The 19,071-nt window shown below is 46.0% G+C and overlaps 2 protein-coding genes across 2 annotated transcripts; both read left to right on the top strand.

Moving 5' to 3' along the window:
- The first annotated feature begins 584 nt into the window (after positions 1-584).
- SMARCD1 (SWI/SNF related, matrix associated, actin dependent regulator of chromatin, subfamily d, member 1) lies at positions 585-10,629 on the top strand. Its single transcript, XM_051963046.1, has 13 exons — positions 585-866; positions 1,933-2,120; positions 2,406-2,448; positions 2,556-2,678; positions 3,130-3,252; positions 4,377-4,493; positions 6,045-6,146; positions 6,317-6,478; positions 6,570-6,667; positions 7,127-7,262; positions 7,798-7,920; positions 8,725-8,826; positions 8,967-10,629. The coding sequence occupies exons 1-13, from the start codon at positions 690-692 to the stop codon at positions 9,018-9,020; spliced, it is 1,548 nt and encodes a 515-aa protein (XP_051819006.1). The 5' UTR covers positions 585-689; the 3' UTR covers positions 9,021-10,629.
- A 1,129-nt stretch (positions 10,630-11,758) lies between these two features.
- GPD1 (glycerol-3-phosphate dehydrogenase 1) lies at positions 11,759-18,944 on the top strand. The gene is made up of 8 exons (XM_051963049.1): positions 11,759-13,383; positions 13,960-14,137; positions 14,958-15,098; positions 15,416-15,554; positions 15,781-15,893; positions 16,866-17,099; positions 17,417-17,523; positions 18,236-18,944. The coding sequence occupies exons 1-8, from the start codon at positions 13,277-13,279 to the stop codon at positions 18,330-18,332; spliced, it is 1,116 nt and encodes a 371-aa protein (XP_051819009.1). The 5' UTR covers positions 11,759-13,276; the 3' UTR covers positions 18,333-18,944.
- The last annotated feature ends 127 nt before the right edge of the window (positions 18,945-19,071 follow it).

Here is a 19,071-nt window from a genome sequence, read left to right as displayed (position 1 = left end):
CGCTATAATTATATAGCGCGTATCTCCCCAGGGTTGTTGTTTGAATAAAAAAAAAAAAAAAAAAAAGCCGAGAGATTTGTTAAATGCTTTGCAAACCATAAAGTAAGACTAGCCAGCGAAATCACTGAGCCTCAGTTTTCTTATCTGCAAAAACGGAAATCGAGAGCCTCGTCCGACTCCTTCAGAAGAAGAAATGAGATAATATGAGGCTATCAAAGCGTTTCTAAGGGTTACAAAGCACTGCACACTGGGGATGTGTTATACAAGTGCAGTTATTCCTAAGGTCACCGCTGCCAGGCCGGGCCCGCCATTCATTCCAACTAGGACGGGCTAAGACTAAGTATTCGCCGCACCCCAGACCTGGAGGCTTCGCGCCAGGCCGCCCTCCGACCGGCAGGGGGCGCAATTCGGAACCCCTCTCTCCTCGACTCCTTCTCGCTGGTTTCTCCTCCCAGGGCTAGGAGGCCAAGAGTAGGAAAACTCCCTCCTAGCTTTTTCCGCCACCCCCTTCTAGCCCGCAGTCTCGTTACCCGAAGCCTCCCAGTTCCTACCCTAGGCAGGCTCTGGAGATCGAGTCGAAAGAGGGCGGGAGGTTGAAGGGGGGTTGAGGGGGGAAGGGAAAGTGGCTGAGAAAGGGGGAGTTCCGGTTCCGGTTCTTTGTGCGGCGGCGGCAGCGGCTCCGGGGGAAGATGGCGGCCCGGGCTGGTTTCCAGTCAGTGGCTCCGAGCGGCGGCGCTGGAGCTGCGTCAGGGGCGGGCGCAGCGGCCGCTCTGGGCCCGGGTGGGACCCCGGGGCCCCCAGTGCGAATGGGCCCGGCGCCTGGCCAAGGGCTCTACCGCTCTCCGATGCCCGGAGCAGCCTATCCGGTGAGTGGGGGCGGGGAAGGGGGCAGGAGGAGGGGCGCGCGGACAGGGGGGCGGAACCTGCGAGTGAGTGGCAGAAAGGGCCGGGGTTGGGATGGGGGTTAATGGAGGTAGGAGTGGGAGAGGGTGGGAGGGGGCGAGCAGGGGAGAAGGTGAGGGCGAAAGGATGGAGGAGTAGAGGACTATTGGTATTGGTACCCAGAGGGCGGGAAGGAAGAACGGGATTTGGGATGCTCTTGGGGGAGGCAGCTTGAAGAGTGGAGGGAGCAACAGAACTAGGGGCCGATGATCTTACTCCGTCCCTCCCTATGTGGGATTAGGGAGGCCTGCAAGGGGGGAAAAAAATTCAAGAGTGGACAGAGAGCCAAGGACCTGGGTTCAAATCCCGGCCCTGCCCTTTTACACCTGACCTTGGGCAAGTTTACTTCTCCCTTCCAACCTCAGCTTCCTCATATGTAAAACGAAGGTTCTGTCTAGCTCCCATTTAGTCCATAGATTAATTTCCTAAATACCTCTGGGTACATCGCTAGGGTTCCTTGTTAAAAGTCGGGGAGATGGGCATGGTGATCTCTAAGGTCCAGCCCAGCTCTTAACAGTCTGTGGTTCTATTTACTTGGAAAGATATAGAGTTAAGTAATAAAGGAAAGTGTGAATAGGAAAACGATTAAGAACTCCAGTGGAATGGGGAGTCCATGAAACCCTGATAATTGCTGAAGGACTAGTTGTCAGAGAGAGATTAACTGGAGGAGAAGAACCCCAAAGAGCAGAGAGGCAGGTTGACATGGAGACTCAAGGGAAAGAGGTAACAAGGAAACAAGGAGGCATCCTTCCTTCATTAAAGGAGCTAGAAGAGAATCTGAAATGGCAGTTTGGGGTTAAATTAGACAAGTTTATCTTGGTGTCATTCCTTGGCCTTTTTGGGCCCCAGTTAGTGAACATTCATAAGGTTCAGGTTCTTGCTGCTCTTTTCCCCAAAGCCTTTCACCAAGATAACACAATATTCAATGCCTCCCCCTCCCCCCCATAATTTGGACAGCTATAACATCCTGATGTTGTGTTCCATCTACAGCGTCCAGGCATGTTGCCAGGGAGCCGTATGACACCTCAGGGACCTTCTATGGGACCTCCTGGCTATGGGGGGAACCCTTCAGTTCGACCTGGTCTGGCCCAGTCAGGAATAGATCAGTCCCGAAAGAGACCAGCTCCTCAACAGATTCAGCAGGTCCAGCAACAGGCAGTCCAGAATCGAAATCACAAGTAAGACTTGGAGAGGGTAAAAGGAATTTTGTGGAGACATAGGTGGAAAGGGCAGCAGAAATTGGGGAGTATGTCACCAAACCTGTGGAACATAATTATTTTCCTATGAAACAACTTTAAGTTTGCCATGGAATAGAGGGATTTTTCTCTGCTCTGAAATAAGCTTTTCAGTTCCTGGGCTTCCCTTTTCCTCTTTATTATGCATTCATATGGGATGCTGCTTTCCCCATTTTCAGGTTCTGGTTACTTCCATCCCAACCTAATAACAGTGTTTATTCTGAACAGTGCAAAGAAAAAGAAGATGGCTGACAAAATTCTACCTCAAAGGGTGAGTCCAGCACATCTTCCCCCTATCCACAGTATCCCTAGGGCCATTAGCACCTGTGAGTTTGAAAGCAAATGTTATCTATCTCACTATATCTTACTGCCCTTTAGATTCGTGAGTTGGTACCAGAATCCCAGGCCTATATGGATCTCTTGGCTTTTGAAAGGAAACTGGATCAGACCATCATGAGGAAACGACTAGATATCCAGGAAGCCTTAAAACGACCTATCAAGGTACAGGAAACTCCTGGGCAAAGAGCCAAGACGGGGATTCAGGAACCTTCTTCACTCTAAGAATGAGAAATTAAAAGCTCCATATAGATCTCGCAGGCATTTAACTTTCCCCTTTTCCCTTTTGCCTAGTAACTAATTTTATTAGAAGTAAAAAAATAAGAAAAAAGGAAAGGAGGGCTCACTATTTCATCAGAAATCTTTGTCTTTTCCATGTCACTGTTGTAAATGCTTCCTTTACCCAGGAACCCAGTTGGCACTGTGAATATCCTTGTTTGTTTTACATCTTTATTTATACATTCAGGGCTGGTTGCCCATTCACTTCTCCTAATTGGAATCTCTACCCACCCCAAGAGACTAAGCAGACAGCAATTTAGTTTGATAGAATTAAATGGTTAGAGCACAGTATTGTTTTCAAAGTTCTATACTAATCTTTGTTTCCACCCCCCTTCAGCAAAAACGGAAACTTCGTATTTTCATTTCGAATACTTTCAATCCAGCTAAATCAGATGCTGAAGATGGAGAAGGAACTGTGGCTTCCTGGGAGCTTCGGGTGGAAGGGCGGCTCCTCGAGGATGTGAGTGAAGTTAACACACTGGCAGGGACTGGGGGTGGGGGCATCTAGAGAAGAGCAGTGTCTTTCTGGTCTCCAGGGACCCTGAATGGTGCTCACAACTCCTTTCCAGAGCAGCAGGGAGAGGGACGTTCGGCTCCTTGCGTTGGAAGACAATGGCTCTTTGTGTGCAGCTCCCACAGCTTTGGCCTTCACTGCCATATCGTGTTGAGAACACTATTGTCCTGTGATCTGATTTGCTGTTCACTTCCCCCCTCGGCTCGTTCTGGCCATTAATGGTTTCCCAGGTTTCTGCTGATTACCTTGGTTTGGGCTTATTTATCAAGTGAGTTTGCAGGTTTTTCCCCCATATGGCATTTCAGGCCATGACTTCCTGTCTGAATCCTTAAGATCCTTAATTCCCACTGTGTGATCTCCCTCCTCTCTGCTGTTGCTGAAAACACATCTTGATTTAGAACAGGCAGATTTCTCTTGACATGCTATTCATAATTTCATGTTGAATACCAGCTGGGGGGAGGGGGTTATAGCCCCTAGATCTCCCACCCTACTCACTTCATTGGGAAGTTCATGGTTTCTTCATTATGTCCCATTGTTTACTTCTTAGCCTGTTTTCAGCCATGGTGACTATAAAGCCAAGCTATTTTGAGTGAATTTTGCACAGAGAATTGGAGCTCTGTTATCAGAGCTTCTTTTCCATATACATAAATGCATTCCATCTGCTTGTGTCCTGGTAAAACTGTTTTTGTTCTTGCTGCTATTGCTCATGATTCACTTTTCCCTCCAGTCAGGCTTTATTCTCCTCGAATTTATTCTGTTTCTAAATGTGGATATTAGAATTCCTTGCTTCATTCCCAGAAGTATTTTTCCCCTTGGGAGTGGGGTGGGTGAAATGACCAGGTATATGTTACCAATTGTTTTTCCAAGGTTTCAATGTCACTATGACTTTTTTTTGCCCAAGACATCAACCTGCCATGCTCCAATAAAAATATTTGGAAATCATTTCTTCTGATTCCATTTGGCTTGAACTGATCCCAGTATCATTGTGGGTTCCTTGGCCATGGGCCTTGTTTTGGACATTTTCTAATTTTTCTTCCCTAATATGACTTTTCTCTTCTGCTCTTCTTCAGTCAGCTCTGTCTAAATATGATGCTACCAAACAGAAGCGTAAATTCTCCTCCTTCTTTAAGTCTTTGGTGATTGAGCTGGACAAAGATTTATACGGGCCAGACAACCACCTGGTGGAAGTGAGTAGCTCATTTGTCCAGGTTGTAACATGGATGGGGCTGAGGGAACTGGGAACCGAGTCTGGAATACCTAAGATAGTGGGAGAGAAATGTAAATTAAAGAAATTGTCCCAGGTATACCTTAACCTTTACACCAAATGTTTATCCTTTATAGTTCATGCATTGACCTCTAGGAGCTACCATTTCAGATAGGAGAGCTTGTTTATTCCAATGCTAGAAGACACCTTTGACATTTTGCCATTTAGGATCTCTTAGGCATATAAAAGCTCTGCTTTCTCCTCTCTTTTGCTCACCCCGATTCCTTCTCTTTCTACTCCCTCCTCCTCCAACCTTGAAATTCTCTTGATTATGCCCGTGTCTAAGGCCAGCTCCCCATCCTGCTTGCTACCTGTGAGATCATGTGTCACTTTAAAATCCATTTATGGTTCTTCCTTGGGGAATTGTTACAGTTTATGGTGTCATTTGGCATAATAGAAATTTTTTCTCCTTGGATACATCTTGCTCAGTTCTGGGCTTTTCACATTAACCTCTGGCCCTTTCCAGCTATTATTGTAGAGGTTTTTTCTAACTCTACAGACAATGAGTAATTATGATAAAAATTATTTATTATATATCTAGTTGTAAGTGCTGCCCTGTTAGTTGTTATATCGATCAAATCAGAAACGTGGCTATTCCCTTGGATAGCCACCACATCAACATAGAATGGGTGGTTCGTCACGTCTGTAACTCCATATAGAGCCTTCCACCACTTTTTAAAAAACTGAACCTGTGACTTTTGCTGTAGAGTACTCATGAGGAATTTTCTTCTGCTATTGCAGATCAGTGCAAACTCTGAAACTTTGAGTCTTAAGAGAATTGCTTGAAGAATTGAGAGGTTAAATGATTCACTCAGCATCACATGTCTGGTGTGTGCGAGATGAGAATTAAATCCAGGTCTTAACTGATGCTAGTTCTTTCTCCATTATTTCACTTCATTCTTTGTCAATACACAATTAGCTCCTTATTTTCTTCTACCTTGAACTTCTTGGCTATAATGAGGAGCAGAGAGAGCTGATGGCATTAAGGGTCTTAGGCTCTCTAGCAGTGAGTGAATATCAATTGAAGTTGCAAGAGACATAACCAAGCACCAGGAGCTTAGGAGATAGAATATACATGGACCTTGTTCACAAAAAGCTCACTGTCTAAGTAGCAAGGCATGGAATCAACATATTTCCAGCAAATTCATACTTTATGTATTTTCTATTTGGGAATGAAACTTTGTTTAGCTTTATGCTCATATCATATAAGCAAATTTTAATAAGTTAGTGAGACCAAATTAAAAGCAAAGCATTTTGCAAAAAAAAATTCAGTCAAATAAAGTGTTGTTTTTTTTTTTTTTTTTTGATTGCCCTCCATTACCATTCCCTTTCAATAGCACAGAAAGATTGATCTGAATATAATTATTAACAGAAGCAGTTTTCTGGGAAGTGACTGCAGTGTAAAAAATCCCCAAAAGACATTATCGCTGTTCTTCTTTTGGGAGAGCAGCCCCTAATACATTTCTCTCTCTAGTGGCACAGGACTGCTACCACTCAAGAGACAGATGGCTTCCAGGTGAAGCGGCCAGGAGATGTAAATGTTCGTTGCACTGTTTTGCTGATGCTAGATTACCAGGTATTGTGGGGGGAAGAGTCCTTTTTTCATAGGCCCATCTCGTCACCTATTCATAGTTCTAGGTAAACTATGAGTCATCTTTTCCTCAACCATCTCTCCCAAGTTTTTGAAGGTACAAAGAGGCTTGACTTATTTCTTCACATTTTCCTGTTACCCTTGTGTCTCTGTAGCCTCCTCAGTTTAAATTGGATCCCCGCCTGGCCCGGCTTTTGGGTATTCATACCCAGACACGTCCAGTGATTATTCAAGCACTGTGGCAGTACATCAAAACTCATAAGCTTCAGGATCCCCATGAACGGGAGTTTGTTATCTGTGACAAATACCTCCAGCAGGTGAGTGAGGATTCTGCTCTTCAGTTAGAGTTCACTGTGTTCTGGCTGATATCCCTATTTATCCTCAGCCTTAAATTGCTTCTTCTTGTAGATATTCGAGTCACAACGGATGAAGTTCTCAGAGATCCCCCAGCGGCTCCATGCCTTGCTTATGCCACCAGAGCCCATCATCATTAATCACGTCATCAGGTGGGGGCATGGTAGCAACAAGACAAGACAATTTCTTTGCTGAAGAGTGAGGGACTGGAGGGTGGGAGGATTCGAGCCTTCTTTTTCCTGTAATGAGAAGGCAGGAGCTGAAGTTTGGCACTTTCTCCATTTTCCCCTTTCATTCTTGGACAGATGTTGAATGCGGAGGGCATCTCCAGAGCCTTGTAGCCTTAAAGTACCTTTTTTCTATAGTTGAGGCTGGGACTATTTTCCAGGTTTCATTGCTTCAGTTTGGTTCTATTTCTCTCCCACTGGGGTACCATTATCCAGCATGTAACCCAAGGTTCTGCAAACAATGCCTGAGTCGTGTGAATTGGATCACTAAAAGCTAGACTGTTCTGAGCTCAGAGATGCAGAATTAGGAGCATCTTTTTGGACCTCAGTTTCTGAATTTTTTGAGGCATTCCCTTCATCACACCACTGTGATTTCTCGCCCAGCGTTGACCCCAATGACCAGAAGAAGACTGCCTGTTATGACATTGATGTGGAAGTGGATGATACCCTCAAGACTCAGATGAACTCCTTCTTGCTATCTACTGCAAGCCAGCAGGAAATTGCTGCTCTAGACAACAAGGTAGGAGCTTCTATCCAGGGACTTTGGGTGCCACGGGCCTTCTAGCCAAAGGTACGAGGCCAGGTTTGCCTCTTCATAGACTTCAAGACCACTCTACAGACTTCTCTGCTTCAAATTTTGTTGTGACAGCGGTGGATTGAAGGTTCACTGTGTACATAGCTGGGTAATGCTCTCCAGCAGACTATCAAAGTTTGGAAATCATGAAGGAGCAACTGCCTTTAAACCTTGGAGAGCAATCATAGTATAAGAAAAAGTGCTCTCAGCTAAGGTCAGAAGACCTGTGTTGTAATCTTGATTTTGCTACTTCTTGAATGTCTGGCCTTGCATATATGAAATCATTTCACATCTCTGACCTTCAGTTTCCCTAATCTGTAAAGTGGGACTTGTACCATCTGCCCCATTTGCTTGTTGTGAGATCAAAGGAAATATTGTGTATTTTGTAAGCTGTCAAGCACTATACAAAAAAGGTGTTATTCATAAGAAAAAACATAGTCTTCCTAAATCCAGCCTGTTTTAAGCATATCCTTATCTTTAGATCCATGAGACAATAGAGACCATCAACCAACTGAAAACCCAGAGAGAGTTCATGCTGAGTTTTGCAAGAGATCCCCAAGGCTTCATCAATGACTGGCTTCAGTCCCAGTGCCGGGATCTGAAGGTAACACATTCAGACAGGAATCACAAATGTACCTCATTTCTTCTAGGATAGGAAGAGGAGAGTTAGCTATGGGGATCAGTTCTAAAGATTTCATGCTCTTTAATTTTAGGCCAGGAATTAGACAATTAACAGATATTATTGAGTTGCCTGCTATGAAGCCAGCACTGCTAGGTGCCATGGGTGACAGTAGAAGTATTCAGTGTGGTTCTTGCTCTACCTGGAGAGGCATAATCCATATATGTAAAGCAACAGCAATAAACGCAAAACAGTATAAAATTAAGTGGTAGAGATTGTTGTGAGTGAAGCACTTTGAAAATCTTAAAGCTTTATGTAAATGTGAATTGTCCTAGGAATTCAGAGGAGAATGAGATGAAAGAAGGTTGGGTTAGTCAGGGATGCCTCATGGGAAAAATAGAACATGGTCTAGGTCTTACAGGATAAATTGAGTTTGTATTGGGAGTGGAAGAGCATTCAAAAGAAGGCGGGACTGTGGACCAAGTCTGACCACTGTGAGATCTGTGGGATAGTTCAGAGATTAACCTGTCTAAAATAGGTAATAAGTAAAATAAGGTTGGGTAGGTTGGTTATAGAGAAGTCCTTTGAAAATTAGGAAGAGATGTTTAGATGATAGAATTAAAAATAATGAGCCATTCAAGATGTTTGAGTATGAGAATGACAAGATGAATAGTATTTAAGAATTCTTACTCTAGTTTGAAGTCAAGGAGTGTGCACCAGTGAGGCTGTAACAAATAACCCAAGTGTCAGGTGATGGCTTAAACTAAGAAGGAGTCTACACTTCTCTAGACCATGACTGATGTAGTGGGTAATCCGGAAGAGGAACGCCGAGCTGAGTTCTACTTCCAGCCATGGGCTCAGGAGGCTGTGTGCAGATACTTCTACTCTAAGGTAGGTACCCGAGAAAACCAAAAGAGAACTGACAAGGAAGAAGGGGCCTGGGCCTGTTGCTTCCCTAGTGGAAGTCAGGGGTGTCAGGTCCCAGCCTAGAGACCTGCTTGCCCCTAGCCTCCCTCTCCTTTCCCTCCCAGGTGCAACAGAGACGTCAGGAACTGGAGCAGGCCTTGGGCATCCGAAATACATAAGGGCCCTCCTCCATCCTCAGCCCGGCCACACCAATTCTTCGTTTAGGCTCTCATGCCTCCCCATAGCACCTGCCCTAGTCTTGCTTGGGGGTCCCCTGAGGAAGCTGCTGGTTGAAGGATGACATCAAGATGAAGAGGGTCCCACATTTCTGTCTCAAGAGAAAATATTCTCTCCTCCCCAGTCTCTCAAACTCCCCTTTGCCTCACAAAAACTCCCATGTGCCTCTCCCTTTTCCTGGTCTACATAGGACCTCTAGTTAGTATTAATTAGTAAGAGAACTTATAGTGGTAATCAATGCTCTGAATGGATTGGGCCTAAGGCCAAGTGATCTTTAAGAGAAACAACTAAACTCATCTTGCCCTTATGTGACCCCAGATTAAGGGGCTGTAGCCCCTTTTCCCAGATTTGGACTGGGGGGCATTCTATAAGTTAGTTGGGTTTTGATTGTTCCTATATAGAATCCCATTTTCTTTCCTTTTATTAGTTTGATACAAACTCTTCTCTTAATGGGATGTTCTGGGACCCACAGGAACTTTTAGACCACTTGACCTATTTGAGCCCTAGGCTGTGTTCCTAGGAATGGCCTGCTGGTTTAGCTCTTCCCTGAGTCCCCCATGTAGGGATTCACATCAGTATTAAGAGTTTGTTCCCTGACAGCTGGTCCTACCTGGCACACTCCCAATAGCTGCTGCTTTTTTTTAGGATTCCTCCTAAGCCAGGGCATTTGGGCTGGGAGCCCTGCCTTTCCCCACATCCATTCCCCTGTGTGTTGTCACTGCCAGCAAAGGCATCCATTCCTTCTAGCTATTGCTTGGAGATGTGGCCACCAACTCTCCCAGTCCACCTTTTCCCTAGTAGAGAGAGATCCCTCAGACCTAATGAATAAAAGCCCTGGGCCATCTGTTTCCTTGTCCCTTGCCCCCTTTAATTAGTATCCCATAGTGGGTCCTGGGGACATTGGGCAATGAGAGAGCCCAGGGCTGGAGAGCGGCTCTTTGTTGGGTTTGTGACTCTCTCTAGCCCTGATCCCAATTGAAATTCTTCAGCCCCTCAGGTAGGCAGCAGGGCCAGGGGTCTGGCCCAGTGGAGCTGAGATGGTCTTGCATCCTTCCGGGAAAGCCCCATGTTCCTTTTCCAGGTTGAATATTTCCTTTAAGTTAGCATATCTCAGGCTCGCAGACTCAACACAGCAGGGTGGGAGAGCAGCAGGTACAGAAGGAGCGTTGGGTTTGGTATCAGCTCCAAAATCCCACAGAACTGACAGACTCCTGCCTCCCCACCCCTCCTCAGGCTCCTGCGAGTGCACCCTCCTCCATGTCTACTCCACATCGGATGGCAGTGGAATCTCCCCATTATCCCTCTGAAAAGCTTCCCTTACACTATTACAATAACACCTCACAAACCTCTGTTGGGGGAAGGCAGCTGAGCCCTGGTCCCACACATGAAGGAAGCTCAGACACGGGCCTTCCTCCCACCACTTAGGCAGTGTTCCTGTTGCAGATAACTTTTTATTAACTGAATATTATGTTTTTTCATGGACCAAAATTTTTTTTTGTACTGTCCCCTTATAGATGTCACCCAGTTTTAATAAAAGCATCTTCTGAAGGATGGGGTTTCCCCTTTTTGATAGAGAACTCTTATTCACTCAATGCCCTCTGTCTACTACCAATTACTCTACAGGGAAAGGGAGCCTAAACACTTTAAAAGGACTAAAAATCATTGAGGCATTCAGTACTTCTCAGGATTAGTTGCAGGTATGGAAGGAAATTTGAGGAAGGAGGCCACAGTCCATCAGCTGTGATTGACCCCATCTTCCTTAAGGTTCTTAACATCTGAAGTCTGATTTGTGCCCGCCCCAGTCTCCTCACAATTTGCCCTTCTCCCTTGACCTTCCCCAGCTTCCTTTGAAGCCTTTGATTCCCTAGGTCATCAGAGTTAAGCTCCTGGAATTTTCTGTCCTGGGGGTGGGTTGTCATTACTTGAAGAGTTTTGCTTTCCAGGTCATTTTAAGACTCCTGTGTAGCCTCTTACTATTAGTTTTCTTTGTCTTAAGGGTTCCCTTTTTAATGGCCTGGAGGATACAATTCACATTTAAGGTTTGGAAGCAGGAACCTGTTATTTTTTTTTTATTTAAAGTGAGCTAATCACCCAAGAGCCAGAAGAATCCCTCAGGAGTTACTGAACTCAAAATATATTCACCTACATTGATATTCCCCACAATCAACTCAGTTATATATCTGGCATGTTGTCCTTTTCTTCTACCAGTCAGTTTGGTTCTGGGCTGCTGAGGTAAGATCTCACAAGAAGAAGAAAGGGGATCAGTCTGTTAATAACTCCATCTCAAAATAAGCAACCTTTGTTATTTCTCTGCTTCCCTGCATTAGTAGAGTTGGCCAAGCTGCTGATACAATTAAAATGGGATATATTAGATTATAGTTCTTCAAATCTTAAAACCTTTATCAGGTCTGAATAGGGAGGTAGCTTGGTGGGAGGGGTCAGTGACATTGGAACAGGGTTTATGTGCTGACCATTAAATTGTGTTAAATACCATTTTCTTAGCTATAGATAAATAATTTGCAGTTTAGCCTTTTTTTAGAGTCCTACCTCTACCAGAAACTAGGAGTGATCTACTGGGCCAATTCTGACTTTTTAGATCTTAATTCATCTTTATCCCTGCCCTACCCTCCCTGAGGTTACTCGGGGTAGGAGAAGAAAGGAATCAAGTAGAGAATGTTGGCAATCAAAAGGAAGGAACTGTGTGCTAAGCATTGTTACAAATATTTGGTCTTCACAACAACTCTGTCATATTTTAAAGCTGGGGAGACCGAGACAAGCAGAAGTCAAGTAATTTGTCCAGAATCATTTTTGCTTAGACTGCCACCTCCTGCTGCCTGTGGGGGCAAGACAGAAGTAGAAGGGAGCCAGATGTGGGCATTCACCTGCACTCTGGTGCTTCTGACCCTGGGAAGGAAGTGGAGGTGGTCCAGTCACAGAACTACTCTGCCTGCCTTTGCCTTTCCTCCAATGCTTCCAGTTGGTACTTGATTTCTTGTTGCCAGCCTGTATAGTCTGTGCCAGGGGGAAAATGGGGGTGGAGCTGAGGAAAGAAGCCAGCCTTGAATTGGAAGCAACATTGTGTTCTGGAGAGGGAATCTAACCAAGCTTCGGGGAAATTTTATTACCCTGGGATCAGCCAGAGAAGTGACTGGAGGCCCCTCCCATCATCTTGTGAACTTTTACCTCCCATGTGCTCATTTCCATCCCCCAGCTAGACTGGGGCTCCCCACTAACCCAGTTCTTATCTAGCAGGAGCTGGGCATGTGAATGCAGTCTTAGGCCCAGGATGATTGTCTACCTTTTAGGCCAAAGTGCACAAGCAGCAATGTCCAAGAGGCCTCTTCCCCTCCCCTCCAAAGTAGCTTGGGAACTTTTGCCCTCTCTTAACCAAACATGACTATGTGAGCACACAGACTTGGACCTGCAGAAGCCATTTTTGCCATTTCTCCTGACACCCCTCCATACACTTTCTAGCAATAGTATGGTAGTGCTGGCAGAGTCTGCAACCTGGGCTTGGTTTGTGCTTATAGGAGGCATGGAAACTGCAGGGGAAGAGTATCTTATCTGTTACCACCTCTTCTCCCCTCTTAAGTCCTTGAGAAGTGCCTGGGAGTTGACAAAGCATATAAATGAGTTAATTCCTTGCCCAATTTTTCTCAGGATCTTTTCACTACTGTCCCCAAAATGAAACTCCACTGCCACCATTCAAAGGTGAGCTGTGTCACATGGGGACCTGTCAAAGAAACCCGAGGTGGGGACCCAGAATGACTACTCTAGTGGAGACTCATTCAGCCTTGGATATGTTGGTTGAGTAGCCAGACCTCTGAGTTTGTGCTAGGTTATGTGGGGGATGGATCCTTTCATTTTGGGGAGTCCCTGTCTGTAAAACTGAAGAATGCTAACCCCTGGGGACTATAATATGAGGTGTTGTTGGTCATTGTTACTGCTAGACAATAGCCTGGAAAAAGTACTGTTACCAGGTCTGACAAAGTACAGCTTAGTCCCTTACTTCGTGAGCTCTCCTAGGGAAGCAGGAGACCAGAAGGTATCAGCTGACTTTAGAAAAAGATTGAGATGAGTGTCCTGATTTCCTGTCCCTACCCCTGTCTGCCTGTTCTTCCCTGTCCCTGTTGGACTCTCCCTCACTCCCACCCCTTCACTAGGGGTGGAGCTTGACTTCTCCAACATGCCAAGTTAAATGTTCAGAGCAGACAGAGGAGCAAGGCAGTGTGGTACGCAGCAGGCCAGGCAGGGAAGCAGGACCATGGCAAGCAAGAAGGTCTGCATCGTGGGATCAGGGAACTGGTAAGAGGCCTTATTGAGGGCTATGGGGGGGAGAAAGGGAGGGAGATCATATGAGCCTTCGGGTGTCAGTGTCATGGATTTGAGAGGGGAGAGAATCAGAAATGCCCTCTGTCCTGCCTTAGTCCCAACAGCTGCCCCAATAGCCCTATATCCTTATTCTGAAAAAGAGGAGCATGATAGGGTCTTTGTGGTTGCTCCCTCTCCTAATTGTACCAATATCCCTGAAGAAAAGAAGCTGCCTTGACTTTAATTTCCCACCAATATCTGATTGGCTTAATTGTGTTGGGATGATAGCAGGTGCTTTTCCTAGCAGCTAGAGGTATGACTCTAAAACCTGGATCTCATCCCCATTCAGTAGGATTAAGTCCTATTAGTATCCCAAACTAGTTGGAGTCTCAGGTACCCCAATATTTCTTGGGTAGAGGTGGTCGGGTATGACAGGTGGTTATTTACATTTCATTTGGGTTTAATCTGTTAGGTACTGACTGTTCCCACTGTCTCCTCAGCCTACTCAGGGGTTAGAACTACTCTCTTATCACCAATCTCATTATATCCTCTTTTACCACTTTTCCTTAGGGGCTCAGCTATCGCCAAGATTGTGGGTAGCAATGTAACTCAGCTGGTACAGTTTGACCCTCAGGTCGCCATGTGGGTGTTTGAGGAAGAAGTTTCTGGCCAAAAGCTAACAGAGATCATCAACACCAAGCATGAGAATGTCAAATACCTACCTGGGCACAAGCTGCCACTCAATGTGGTGAGGCCTCTCAAAAGATGAATGGGGGAAAAAAAAAGATGAATGGGGGTAGGGAGAATGATAGTGGACAGTGTATGGGGGTCATACTCCAAGCCCTAAAGTAAGAGGCCTTTTGAGAGAAGTTGGACCCAATCCTAGTACTAGCCCAGAGGGTGACAAGGTTGCACAAAACATAACCTATCTATCCAAGCAGAGTCAGCCCCCTTCTACTGATCTGGGGTTTCTCAAGACAGAGAAGGAAAGGAATACAGTGTCCACTTTCCATAATGTAAGTCTAGGACTGGGCTGGATGAGGAAATGGGGGAGGGAAGCTTAGAAGCAAGTCATCTCCATGGCAACCAAGGACAGGCTTCCAGACTGGGGTTCAGGATAGTGCCCCTGACTCTCATCCTGTTACTCATTCACCCAGTGGAAACTGCTCCATGAACTATAGTAGTAGGGCCAAACTCATTTGTCTTTCACTTTCCCCCTAAAAAGGAAAAGGTATGTTGTCTGGGACTCATTCTTAGCTCTGAAATTCATCCAAATTACCCCATCCAGCCCAACCCATCCTCTTTTTAGTTACCTGGGACATCCCATAGATAAGCCTTGGGAGCAAGTTGGAGTTTCAGAAGTTTTCAAAAATCTTTTTAATCCCCCTCCCCATCCACTAGCTGAAGCTGTTGAGGAAGGGAAGTTGGGGGAATGACTTGTCTCTTTAATAGCTCCTATGAAACTCAATCCTGCCTCTGTGCTCGAATTTCCCTCCTTCCTTCTTCCACCATCACCCTCCCCCAACCCCAAGAATGGCCTTGTCAGCAATGCTCTACCATTCCTTTAGGTGGCTATACCAGATGTGATCCAGGCAGCCGCAGATGCAGACATCCTCATTTTCGTGGTGCCCCACCAATTCATTGGCAAAATCTGTGACCAGCTCAAGGGTCATCTGAAGAGAAATGCCATTGGGGTGTCTCTTATCAAGGTGCCTAGGGTGGGAGAAGGGGGCTGGGGAAGAATAGCTTTAGTGAGAGGTGAGAACCAGAGCAGCAATTTGAAGAATTCATTCCAGAGAAATGGGATAGGGGAGTGGTGTGTTGTTCTGGGACATTGTGGGAATGGCTATAGAAAGAAGTGCCTCTGTTCCTGAGCTTGAATAGGAGGAAGATCATAGTCAGGGAAAGGCTGCAGAATGATAGCTTAAAAGGGGAGAGATCTCCATGTATGGGGACTTGGGATGGTGGACAGAGAGAGGGGAGAAATAGGAAGGAAGCTAGCTCTGAGTCCCATTTGTATGCCCAGGGTGTGGATGAAGGCCCTAATGGGCTGAAGCTGATCTCTGAGGTGATCCATGAACGACTGGGCATCCCCATTAGTGTGCTGATGGGAGCCAATATTGCCAGTGAGGTGGCTGATGAGAAATTCTGTGAAACCACCATTGGTGAGACCTCCTTGTCCCTCCCCTCACCAGAGCCCAATCCATCTCTTTCCCCAACCTTTCCCCCCCATAAAGATACTGACAAGGGGAAGACTAGAGGGTGGATAGAAGAGTATGGTGGGGCAAGGGAAATAGAAGAGTTACCCTCTCTGTGTCTGCAGCAGAGATCAGAAGAGAAAAGCTGTCAGTGAGTGACATCTCTTGCTCAGCCTAATCCCTTCCACTTTAGGCTGCAAGGACTTGGCCCAAGGACAGCTGCTGAAGGAGCTGTTGCAAACACCAAATTTCCGAATAACTGTGGTGCAAGAAGTAGACACAGTAGAGATCTGTGGTGCTCTTAAGGTGAGGGGCAGAGGGAGGGGTTAATTGGGCTCCATAGAAAGAACTACAGGCTGCTAGACTCCAACCTAGAGAAAACCCCAGTGTGTGCAACTTAGAGAGGGAACTTGGGGAAACAGGTTCCAATTCTCCCTCCACCCCCCAACAAGATGAAAAAAATGCCTGCTCTTATCTGGACCAACCATGTCCTTTGTGAAAGCCCTATCTTGGAGGCTAAAGGAAGATCCAGAGGGAAAAGAGAGCTCTTGCCCTTGAGTACCTGGAGAGACAGGGACAAGGGAGCAAGGACACAGCTACAGAGATAAGAAAAGAGCAGAGGCAGCTAGAAAGAGATCAAGAAAGAATGGTGGTGCTGTGAATGAACCAGGCGAGTATTTCTAGAGGAAGAAGGTGTGAGGTAGGATTGGTAGCAATTATCAAATGCATGTTGGGTGCAGTGCTAAGCTGGATTGGAACCCAGGTTTTTCTGACTCGAGGCCCAGTGCTCCACTTACTATACTTCCTAGGTTAGATGGTAAAAGCCTTTTCCTTTCCCTGGGAACAGTCTTTGTATCCAAAGGGAGGATATTATAAAATGTTTTGGAAACAGATTAGAGTTGCTAATCTTCCATATTGTCCTTATTATTGAAAAAGCAGAATCCTCTACTTCAGGAGAATACCCTAAAGTATTTGAGTCATGGGTCACTTTAGCATAGTGAATCCTATGGAACCCTTCCCAGAATAATATTTTTAAAGATATAGAATAAAATAAAAAAACAATTACAAGGAATACCAATTATATTGAAAAAGTTATGAAAAAAAATTTTTAAGAATACAAGTTGAAGCCAGTTTAAAAAGTTCTGGACATGATATTCATATCTCCCCTATCCTCCCATCAACTCTATAAAGAGAGTTTATAGGACTGAGGGAGAAGATATGGTGGCCCTTATGATGCTGCCTAGAGACTACATTGTTTCTCCCTTCTTTCCCACAAAGAATGTAGTTGCTGTTGGGGCTGGCTTCTGTGATGGACTGGGCTTTGGTGACAATACAAAGGCTGCTGTGATCCGGCTGGGACTCATGGAAATGATTGCCTTCTCCAAGCTCTTCTGCAAGGGCTCAGTCTCTTCAACTACTTTCCTGGAAAGTTGTGGGATTGCAGACCTCATTACCACCTGTTATGGGGGTCGTAACCGAAAGGTGGCTGAAGCCTTTGTCCGAACTGGAAAGGTAAGGGCTCAAGAGGTTGGGTGGAAGATGACAGAATATGGACAGGTTGAGAATCCAACAGAGCAATGGGGAAGAGAAGAGGGATTGGGAAGCTTCTGGGAAGTGAGAGTGGGTTGGGTTGGGAGGACTAAAACAGACTTGAAGCAGGGTAGTGCGGAGAAGGAACCAGCTAAGCATCTGCTGTGAATGTTCTTACCTCCTCCCCAGAATTCCTCCCCATTGCCACTATTCCCTATCTGAGATTTCAGGCTCCACCCCACCCCCTACTACTAAGGCATTCTGCTCCCTGTCTTCCCCCACCCCTATCTTTTTCACAGTCTATTGAACAATTGGAAAAAGAGATGCTGAATGGGCAGAAGCTTCAGGGGCCCCAGACAGCTCAGGAGCTGCACAACATTTTGAAGCACAAGGGCCTGCTGGACAAGTGAGTGCAGTCACAACAAACCAGTTCCCTTCCCCACCATCTTTTCTCATTTTTAGTCTGACTCTCTTCGCAGGAGAAAAAAATCTGAGGCGCTCAGGAATAAGACTTTGACTATAGGGCATTTTGTTTGACCCTCCTACTTATCCTGAGCACCCCAACCACTTGCATGGAGACAGGGTCCCTGTTCACTCTAAAAGCACATGTAGAAACATGAGCTTGCATATAATACTTGCTGAAGCAAACGTTGTTAGAGGCTGCTGGTGTTATTAGAGTTGAGTTTGGGAAAGCTTCCTGAAGGCAGGGAATTTTGCAAAGGAAAGCAGGCTAGTCAAAGAGATAGGGAGAGACAGAGAGGAAGAGAGAGAAGGAAAGGGTGGGGGGGGAGGAGGGGGAGGGGGAGAGAGAGAGAGAGAGACAGAGAGAGAGAGAGCAAGCCTTTTAGCTATGTCTCTGTCTTGTGCTTGGAGGAACAGCCTAGCCAGAGAGAAGGGAGCAGGCAAGGATGAGAGCCTTCCTTAGTCCAGGAGAGCCAAGGTTGTGGTGGCAGGAAGAACTGGAGAGAAAAGACCATTGATGAGGGCTTCTTTCACCCCAAAGCTGAAGAATCTGTAACTGGAAATTATAATAGTGTGTGTAATGGGAGTTGGGGGAAGGGGACTTCTGGCCTTAGAAGCTGAACCAGTGAAGCTCCTCTCCCTCTTGCTCTTTCCAGATTCCCCTTGTTTATGGCTGTGTACCAGGTGTGCTACGAGGGTCACCCGATCCAGAAGTTCATCCATTGCCTCCAGAACCACCCAGAACACATGTAGGCAGTGCCGAGGCTGGGTCACTGAAGATCCCCAGCTTCCTGAACCTGACTCCAGGGTGTCCTGGGCCATGAGAATTTTCCCAAGACTTCTCAGTTTCTCCCCCTCACCTCAGTCCTTTCATTGCCTGGAGTACATGAAGCCGTGGGACTTAAGAACTCCTGGAAACCTCCAAAGTGGAGGCCCAATCAAACCCAAGCAATTGACCTCAGCTTGGGAAACCCTGAATTCTTGTTTCTTCTCCTCCTTCCACCTCCTCTCTAGGGATGGGGCCATCTTTCTTTTCTCTTCAGGGATGGTGAAAATGAATCTCAGTATTCTCTGCATAATGAGGGGCCAGGATGGCTGCTATGGTTGGCTGATCTACAAAAATTTAGCCCAAAGCTAAAAGTCCTCCCTGCCTTCTAGTCCCAGTGCCCAATCAAGTGGTTACTGAAGCTTCTGGAAGTGTCAGCTTCTTGTGGAAGTGAAAATGTTGGGGAGAGGCAACAGTTTGGGGAGGGAGAGAAGGAAGATGGATCCCTGTGAATTCCCTTGGGTCTGATCTTCCCAGGGGACGCTGTCCTATGTCAATGAGTTTCAGTGATTGTAAAAAATACAAAGATCTCAACTGGTCTCCAGCTTCTCCCAGCAATATCTCTGTTCTCAGAAGCCTCTGAGCAGGCCCATTTTCCTCCTCCCTCTGGCATTGGAGGATTCCTGGGGCCCTCTCTCCTCTGTGGGGCCTTCCTGATTCCTGGTT

This window comes from Antechinus flavipes, chromosome 5, assembly GCF_016432865.1.
Source record: "Antechinus flavipes isolate AdamAnt ecotype Samford, QLD, Australia chromosome 5, AdamAnt_v2, whole genome shotgun sequence".
In the NCBI taxonomy this organism is placed as follows: Eukaryota; Metazoa; Chordata; class Mammalia; order Dasyuromorphia; family Dasyuridae; genus Antechinus; species Antechinus flavipes.
The sequence above is the reverse complement of the archived record's forward strand: the minus strand, read 5'-3'. Positions and strand labels throughout refer to the sequence as shown.